Raw genomic sequence first — 9831 nt, forward strand, 5'->3', positions numbered from 1 at the left:
AGCTGGATTGGTTAACACCTTCCGTGTTTTTGGCTCTTTGAGTGTCGAGTGGCCTGGTAAGGATGGCAAGCACCCCCGGTGTCCTCCCAAAGGTAATATGCCTAAAGGTAATAAAGACATGGTAGGAACTTTTTTTTCCCCTTCCCTCCTACATAATTGCACTGAGTGGTTGCTGGGATGTCACAGCTGCATGTTGGTAACATGGTATGGGCTGGCTGCTCTTTCTTTTCAACCTAGCACACCCCTCTCTTTTTTCTGACTAATGCTTCACCTGTCCAAACTTATATTGCAGTGGGAGCTACCACTAAATCCCTCTACTCTGGGCCCTTCACTGTAAACCTGAACCCCCTGGCAGCTCCTTTCCTCTTAAAATGAGCCATTTGGAAAGCTTTCCCTCATCTGCCTTCTCTGCCTAGTTAAGTTGTTGTCTGACCTAATTCTGAGATCCCTTTGGAGTTGGCAGAAATGAGAACCAAGCATCTGATTTCTCACTGGTCTCAAATGAGAACCCCTCCCTGTAGAAAGGAATGTAGGTGCTATTTTCACTCTGTCCCAACTTCACTGAAAATGTTGCCATGAACTGAACCAGTGCTTTAACTGGGCTTTTAAAGTAATACCTCCATCCTCTGGTAGACCAGACCCACAAGTGCTGTCTTTCCTGGCTCTGCTGGCCTGAACATGGCCAGTGTTCTGGAATAGAGAGTTGTGTGACACTGGTCGCATCCTCTGTCACAGCTTGCCAGTCCCCCTCCTATTAGGGTGGGGGAATGGTGTGCCTCTCCCTCCTCTGGCCCAGGCATCTGATATAGAAAGAAAGTGCCTCCCAATAAAGACTTGTCAGAAATTGGGTCAAAATGAACCTGACTCATAAGACCTCTTTAGTGGAAACTGCTTCATCAAAGTCAAGACTGAAGCATAACCATGAGGCAGTGATATTAATGTGATTTCTCCTTTCATTGGGAATAGGGTATGTGTATCTGGTCTTTGAACTAGAGAAGTCTGTCCGAGCCTTGCTTCAGGCTTGCTCTCATGACCCACTGAGCCCAGATGGCCTGAGTGAATATTATTTCAAGATGTCTAGCCGAAGGATGCGCTGCAAGGAGGTGAGAGTGCTTTTCCTTTCTACACAAAGTAACCGACATGAGACACTGCACTCCTTGGGCTGGGTGGATGTGCAGGCCACAGATTCTTGCCAGTGTTGTTTCTAGGGCTGGTGTCATGCTCCCCCCCTCCCCCATGAATTTCTGTATCAGACCACACAGAACCTTTAGTAATGACTGTTACAGATTTTAATCATAGAATACTGTGCAACAGTTATAATTTGCTTTTAAATTTTTCTGCCCCTTTTCTTACTACATTGTCAAAAAAGTTATTGATAGAGGTTTACCCAATCCTAATTACCACTATATTGTAGTTAAGACACCAGCAGATTTGACAAAGGCAATGTCTATATAAATACTGCAGCAATGAAAACATGTGCTTGTACCAGGCATGTCTTAGAAGATTCAAAAAGTAAATTAGGATTTTAGCCTTATAGGTATAATGATACATGTAAGCTAGGCTTATGTTGTTATAACTAGCTATAGGAATTATTTATTAAAAATAATGCATTACTACTGAACCACAGCACAACTATAGATGTCAATCCTTTTTTGGTGTCAATCCTCTGGCAGTGTCACCTGGTATGGTCTGCACCTACCTAGTGATTCCTGCCAAGACAAGAAGGCTGTTCTCATTGCCCTACAATACAGACAAAATCATCTTAATTACACCAAAAAAACCAAATTAGCCTTTGGACAATTTCATGCACAGACACATATATCTGTACATTCCTGCCCATGGAAATCATAGTATCTTACAGTCCTTATTTTATCTTTTTCTAGCTAGTGTGTCTGTCCCAAATCTCTTGGCTTATAGGTAAAATTAAAAGCAATTTTCTCTATTTGAATTTAACTGATATATTCTACATCTATTTCCTGTAGATAGAGATCTATACATAGATATGTACATATGTAAATATATTAATTCATAAAAATAGAGGTATTGGCCTACGTATATATATTTAGATGGTAGTACTTTGAAGAAGTGGACAGACTTTGGGCCTCTGCTCAAGCCCTCCCTCAATGCAAGAACACTTTGTTCTGACAACCTCGCAATCAGTGATGCTCACCCTCCCAACACGATTGCTGAAGACAAAATGGGTGTATAAGCAAATGTGAAGAAAGCTGATGGTGCCTGGCTATTAAAAGATATAGTGTCTGGGGTCTTAAAAGCTTGAAGTTAAACAAGTGGCCATCTAGCAGAGAAACCTATCTGTAGACAAAAGGATGTTCCCTCACAGAAGGGTCACAAGGAAGGGATGAGTCAACCAGGGTGCAGTATAGGGGGGAAGGTGGAAGAGAAGGGGGAAGGTGGAGGGAGGAAGAGGGAACCGATCAAAATGATTGATGCATAACCCACCCACTCCCAGGGGCACGAACAATAGAAACATAGGTGAAGGGAGACAGTGGTCTGTGTAAGACATGAGAATAATAATAATTTGTAATTTATCAAGGGTTCAGGAGGGTATGAGGGTGGGGGAAGGAGGGATAAAGGAGGAGCTGATACCAAGGGCTCAAATAGAAAGTAAATGTTTAGAGAATGATGATGGCAACATATGTACAGATATGCTTCATTCAACTGATAATATGGATTGTTATAAAGCTCTAAGAGCCCCCAGTAAAATGATCTCAAATAAGAAGAACAAAAAATCTACAGCTATTTCTCCATAGCCCTGCCCTCAGGATGAGCTGTCTGACCTCCTAGTCTGAGTTAGATAAATCCTTTGCTACCCATTTACATTTTGTTGCTCCCACACAAGGCTTTACTAGTATGAAGTTTTCTCCATTAAATAATCTTTCCTCACACCTTTCTTGCTGTCATCCTGATTTGTCCTTGATAGCATGGGTCCCTAACAGTTTTCTCACCTGGGAGCCTCATTGAAGACGTCTGGGCCCTATCCCAGACTGACTGACTCAGCCAGATGGACCTCAGGAGTACCCACTTTGACCAAGCTCTACAAGTGGGCCTAATGGAGCATGTTTGCAAAACACTTGCCGAAGGACATTTTTGGTTCAGTCTTGGGTTCTTTAAAATCTGATTCCAGAGGATGTCACTTCTGTGACATAGGACAAAGTATTTTTAACATTTCTGAAACGTAATCATCTATGAAATGGGGAGTTAAAATGCCTATTTTATTGGGAGATGGCCACCTATGATTTAAAATAATCTATGTACTAAAGCTGGGTTTTCGTTTTGTAGAGTTTCCTGGTGTTAGAGCATATTCTGTCTTGGAGATGAAGGTCATTTTATGGGTGTCCTTGGAAAGTTTCCCAACTCTCTCTCCTTTCCTGCATGGACTCACCTGTGTATTCTGGTGGGGGACTTGGTTAGTAGGGTCTTCCTTCCTGTCCCGATTTCACAAGGGACTTCCTCTTTAGACCCTTTTCCTTTTCTCAGTGTCCCTGTCAATACCTTCATTTTCCCATTTTCCCCTGAGCACCTAGTAGTGGTATAATTTTTCTTTGATGGATTGCTTCTTCTAACTCTCTTCTTCCTCTGTGCCTCACTCCTTGCACTACAGTGTAGTCAATACTTGACTACTTGATCGGTTCTTTCCCATTTCAGATAAATTATTTATTTTCATGTCTGTGTTCTGAGTGTTGGACTGCTAACCACAAAGTTGGTGGCTCAAACCCACCAGCCTCTCCAAGGGAGAAAGATGAAGCTATGCGCCCCTGTAAAGATTTAGTCTAAGAAACCCCATGTAGGGTTGCTAGGAGTTGGAATTACCTGATGGCAATGTGGTTTAATTTTGTTCTTATCTTGAGACCCACACTTTCCTCTCTAGCCTCTTAGCTTACCTCAGCCCCCACTTCCTATGGAACTCCTTTGGGATGACCTTTAGGGCCACTCTTCTGTGTGTTTTTTTATCTTCCAGTGAAAATGGCTCCCCTGGTAACTTCTGCCAGGCCTTCCCATCCCACAGTCACCCAGCGTGCAGCCCATTGGTTCTGATTCTTCCTTGTTTACTCACCATGCTCAGTCACTTTGTAAGCTCTTCAGTAGAATCATATCCTTGGCCTGGGATTGTTCTGTGTCCAGTGACATGTTTGTCCAAACCTTAATATGCTTTCCTCCAACTATGGCTTTTTCCTGATTGCTGGTTTATTTCTTAGAACTCTTCCTACTTGAAGACATTTTTTAAATCTTCACATGTTAATCTTTCAAGCATTTAATGGTCATCTGTCAGCTTACTTGGTTGTGCAGTCTTCTGCCTGCTGTCCCAGGTTTTTTTATAGGCTCAAGGAGCTCAGGCAAAAGACCTGCTGTGGTGGTACTCAGCTCCACAAAGCTTCAGTGGTTTTCTATGCACGACTTTTCCACCCTACATCTCCAGTGATTTCCCCCTGCTTCTGGGTTAGACTAGTAACGATCTCATACAAGCAGCGCAAGCACCCCCACCCCCTTTGCCCGTCAGGCTCATACCTGTCATTTTTCTTTGAACCCTTCCACTCAAGGACTTCAGATCATGTTCTCTGTTCATTGTTGTCCAAGCCTCCTTTCTTAGAACACAGTTGGAGGTTAGGACAGAGGGTTTCTTTTGGGTCGTGGGTATGACCATTAGGTATTTTTTGGCCTGCTCTCCAGCATGAGTGAGTGCTGTCCTATACCACTTATTTTCACTATTGTACAACTGGGTTGCAGTAAAGGTTGACTTTGGGATGCCTGTGTGTCAGGGACAGGTGGTCACCCCTTAATTCACTGTAAGGGCTTGGCAGACCCAACTTTAGTATTTCCATAGCAAGTAACGTGGCATACAAGAACCTCTTTATTTGTGGTAGGACTGATGCATCTTTGGTGGTTTTCAGGTGCAGGTGATCCCCTGGGTCTTGGCTGACAGCAACTTTGTCCGGAGCCCATCTCAGAGACTTGACCCCAGCAGGACAGTGTTTGTCGGCGCTCTGCACGGGATGCTCAATGCTGAGGCCCTGGCAGCCATCTTGAATGACCTATTTGGTGGAGTGGTGTATGCTGGGATTGACACAGATAAGCACAAGTATCCCATTGGTAAGTGTCCCACTTCTGTGTTGGAAGGCTTCGTGGCCCCTGGGATGTGGACCAGGATTGCTACTTTCCCGTGGGAGTGGGGAGAGAGGCCGGACCCAGGTTTGCAGATCTGCATTACCATGCAGCATAACATTTTCCCCTAGATAAGTCACCAGCAGTGGCCTCTCTGCACCCCACTCTGCCCACCTCATGTGTGCCCCCTAAAGTGATGAGACTATATGAAATGACAGGATATGAGATAGGCAGAAACTTTGGTTGGGAGCCCCAAGTTTACAACAAAATCATTCTGGGACAGACAGTAGGTGATCCGTTAAAAGGCCAGGACTTTGTGGAACCTACCGGACTTCCTTCATTAAAGGCTCTCAAAAAGATTTGTTTGCTTTGTGTTAGTTTTAGAAATCAGGTCAAACTGCTGGAGGACTCAGAGTGGCTCCAGTGACAGCAGTTATAGTCATGGCTATTGCTGGCCCATTTTAGTTGAGTCCATGACCTTAAACTCTGACCTGGGTACCTGTATGGACTCTGAGAGAGGAGATGGGTTTCCCAAGTCATGGCACAGTGATGGCATTTGAAGGTGCAGCGGAGCCTTGAGCTTTCTGATCTAACCCACCTCCCCAAAGCTCAGTCTGCCTGCTCACACGGAATCTGGCCAGGAAGGAGCTCTGTGTGCTCATCAGTACTGCACCGCAGATTGAGAACAAGGACTTCAGAGGCTGCAGGGGTGGAGGCGGCACTTGGCAGGATGGAGCTTTTTCTGGCTCTCCAGCAAGATCTCCACATACCTCTAGACCAGGCTTGACTGCTGGGCCCACTCTTGCAGAGAGGTGTTTGGTTGGCATTTAGGTTCCTACTCCCAAGCTTGGAACCCTTTTAACCTTAACTATGCATCTGCCTACACTAACCCACAGCCACCAAGTCACTTCTGACTCACAGTGACCCCACAGAGCAAAATAGAACTCTCTAGGGTTTTCAAGACTACAAACCTTTTACAGGAGTAGAGAAAGCCTTATTTTTCACAGATCAGCCTAGTGGGTTTTGAACTGCTGATCTTGTGATTAGCTTGTCCCACAACACCACCTGGGTCCTTCCTCATGCCAGTTACACTATAGGAGTCATATTCTTAAAATTAATTGTACGGGTTTATTTTTTACTATAATGTGACTACTAGAAAATTTTAAAGTAAGTAGTTCACGTCATATTTCTGTGTGGCTGCACTAGTTTAGAAAAAGGTTTTCTATATGTTTCCAGGTAGCATTTTGGAAAATTTAACAGGAAAGTAACTTGTATTTTGTGGCTCCTAGGATCTGGACGTGTGACTTTCAACAACCAACGCAGTTACTTGAAGGCAGTCAGTGCAGCTTTTGTGGAGATCAAAACCACCAAGTTTACCAAGAAGGTGAGTGGGGTGGTTCATGCCCCTATTCCAGGGGCATGTGGGAGGCCTGGGCCAATAAGACCCAGGACGGATCAGAGACTAGAGTTTGGACCTATGCTCCTGGTACTCAATGAGACTATGCTTCAGACTGGGCCTTGTCTGGATAGGCTCAGGAAGCAATGGGAACTAAGACTCTCGAATCTCCACAGTTTGTGGGTGCTTCCCTGACTGAATTTACGTAGCATTGCTAAGTAGCTTGATTTCCCATTTTCCAGCCCTTAATCACATGCTAAATGATAGGCAGCTGGGGTATTGGACCTAGAGTAAAGTGTGGGTGCTCATATCACAGAAGTGTCCAGCTTGGCCCGGTTTGATTCCTGCTGTGTCCTTGTCCCATAATTCTCTAGACCTCCTTTAAAACAGGCAAGCTATTAAGGTAGAAGAAGGACATTTGGCCTCCACTCAAATACTCCCTCAATGCAAGAATACTTTCTTCTATTAAATTGACATTTTATGATGCTCACCTTCCTGACACAACTACTGAAGACAAAGTGGGTGAATAAGCAAATGTGGTGAAGAAAGCTGATGGTGCCCAGCTATCAAAAGAGATAGCGTCTGGGGTCTGAAAAGCTTGAAGGTAAACAAGCGGCCACCCAGCTCAGAAGCAACAAAGCCCACATGGAAGAACACACCAGCCTGTGTGATCACGAGGTGCCGAAGGGATCAGTTATCGGGCATCAAAGAACAAAAATTCAAATCATCGTGTGTTCACCTCCATGATACAATAGCAGAAGACAAATGGGTGTATAAGCAACTGTGGCAAAGAAAGCCGATGGTGCCCGGCTATCAAAAGGTATAGTGTCTGGGGTCTTAAAGACTTGAAGGTAAACAAGCAGTCATATAGCTGAGAAGCAACAAAGCCCACATGGAAGAAGCACACCAGCCTGTGCAATCACGAGGTGTCAACGGGATCAGGTATAAGACTCATCAGAACAATAAAAATCTTACCTTAGTGAATGAGGAGGGGAGGGCAGAGTGGAGACCCAAAGCCCATTTGTAGGCCACTGGAGATTCCCTTGCAGAGGGGTCTTAGGGAGGAGACAAGCCAGTCAGGGTGCGATGTAGCAGTGATGAAAAATACAACTTTTCTCTAGTTCCTAAATGCTTCCCCTCCCCCCACTGCCAATCATGATCCGAATTCTATCTTGCAAGTCTGGCTAGACCAGAGGATGTACATTGGTACAGATTGGAACTGGGAATCCAGGGCGGATGATCCCTTCAGGACCAGTGGTGTGAGTGGCAATACTGGGAGTGTAGAGTGAGGGTGGGTTGGAAAGGAGGAACCGATTACAAGGATCTACATGTGACCTCCTCCCTGGGGGGCGGACAACAGAAAAGTGGGTGAAGGGAGACATTGGACAGGGCAAGATATGACAAAATAATAAGTTATAAATTATCAAGGGCTCATGAGGGACGAGGGGAGAGCAGGGAGGGAGGGGGAAAATGAGGACCTAATGCCAGGGGCTTAAGTGGAGAGCAAATGTTTCGAGAATGATGAAGGCAATGAATGTACAAATGTCCTTTACACATTGATGTATATATGGATTGTGATAAGAGTTGTATGAGCCCCTAATAAAATGATTAAAAAATAAAATAAAACAGGCAAGCATCCTGCTTTCTTCTTTGTAACCCAGTTGTGCTTCTCCATCCCTTCTAGCCTCTGGCCTCCCTGAGAGAAGATTCACCTCCTCATTCTTCTGTTTGAATTTTGTGCAGGTTCAGATTGACCCCTACCTAGAAGACTCTCTGTGTCATGTCTGCAGCTCTCAACCTGGTCCTTTCTTCTGTCGAGACCAGGTGAGTCCAGAGCATGTGAGCAGTCTGTGAGCTTCCTGCTTGCCTCAGGGAGCATGGAGGAGGCAGCAGTGATGCTTTCTGGTGATCAGATGAGGGGTACACTACAAATAGCTTGACTCAGAACTCTTGGGAAATGGATTCGGCACTTAGACTTTCTTCTTGCCTGGGATGTTGTGCTGCAGTAGGGCACTATTGCTGAATAGGTGCTTTTTTTTAAAAGCACTTTATCCATATGTTCTACAACTCAATAATTTAATCTTATCAAGAAGAGCTGTACAACTGTCAACATATTCAATTCTAGAACATATTTTCTTCCTTGTACCCATTGATATTCTGGTAATTTTTCTAATTGTAGCAAAAATACACACAACAAAACATTCTCCAATTCCATAAAGTGTACTTGTATAAATCAGTGCCATTGATTATACTCTTCATGTTGTACAACCATTATTTGATTTCCTTTTTCCAAATTCCACTACCATTGACATAGTCTCAGTTCCCCTTAAGCAACAACTCTTTCCCCTTCACCCACGGGAAACATTGGTCCAGTCCGGTTTTTTTTTTGTTTGTTTGTTTGTTTTTATTTCAGTTTTCTTGATGCAGTATTCACATATCATACACTTCATTGGGTGCTTTTTGTAGACTATAGAAACCTACCTGCTGCTCTAACTGATTCTTGCTAGAGTGTTGTTTTCCCCTCTGGATTGTGGTGGTATGTTGTGGGTGGACCTGATCTACTAGCCGTCAGAAAAAGGAGTTTAATGCATATGAAAATTACCTCAGGGTATTGTTTCATGCAGATTCTATTCAGTGGGTCTGTTCCTCACCTGTTCCCAAGTGGTGCTGATGTTGCTGCTTGGTACCACACGTAGGCAGAAGAGTGGTAAGGGAAGTCGGAGACCTCTCAGGATACTAGAAGTCAACCCCTCTTGGGTTATTTTCATTACTCACTTAGGTTTAGAGCCTTTTGAGTAGATGCAGTTAGATGGAGGCTCCAGAATGAGGGCTTGCTGCAGTAAGGAGGTTGTTGAGTAAGCCTGAAAGCATCCTTCTTGTCAGCCTCTTCTTGAGGCTTTGGTGGGTTTAGTTAATGCCTTACAGATGACTCCCACTTTCAGATAATTCCTGGGAAGCTTGCCTTAGGCTACACAGCTAGCAAGAGGAGGACTGAGACTGGGGTGCAAGCCCAGTCACCTCTGCTCAGTTATCCTGAAGAGGAAGGCATATGTTCATAGCATTGGAACCTGTGGTCACTGTCTTTCACAGTTCTTCCTGTTGCAGCCATGTGATACAGCTATTCTGTAGGTAGTTACAAGGGAGGCCAGGGCAGGAAGAGCAGCTGTGGAGGTCTGAGGGGCCGGCCCCAATCCCAACTATGTGGACAACCCTGCTCCCCGCAGAAGAATTCACTTCAGAGGACAGCATTGAAGCTACAGCTCAGGGAGAGGGACATGTCTGATCAGAGCACACAGGAGCAAATGAAGGGAGAG

At 44.6% G+C, this 9831-nt stretch overlaps 1 protein-coding gene across 3 annotated transcripts in view; it reads left to right on the forward strand.

The window, feature by feature from the left end:
• The window catches only part of CPEB1 (cytoplasmic polyadenylation element binding protein 1), a 109630-nt gene that overhangs the window by 95172 nt on the left and 4627 nt on the right, over positions 1-9831 (forward strand). For 2 of the 3 annotated variants that reach the window (XM_045286398.1, XM_045286397.1), the window contains 5 exons: positions 3-107; positions 967-1103; positions 4911-5109; positions 6411-6505; positions 8261-8341. In XM_045286398.1, the coding sequence (XP_045142333.1) occupies positions 3-107; positions 967-1103; positions 4911-5109; positions 6411-6505; positions 8261-8341 (617 nt within the window). The remainder of the gene's footprint in view (positions 1-2; positions 108-966; positions 1104-4910; positions 5110-6410; positions 6506-8260; positions 8342-9831) is intronic. The other variant, XM_045286399.1, reaches the window with a different exon arrangement.

This window comes from Echinops telfairi, unplaced genomic scaffold (assembly GCF_000313985.2).
Source record: "Echinops telfairi isolate 266 unplaced genomic scaffold, ASM31398v2 ScPeMD7_7;HRSCAF=31, whole genome shotgun sequence".
In the NCBI taxonomy this organism is placed as follows: domain Eukaryota; kingdom Metazoa; phylum Chordata; class Mammalia; order Afrosoricida; family Tenrecidae; genus Echinops; species Echinops telfairi.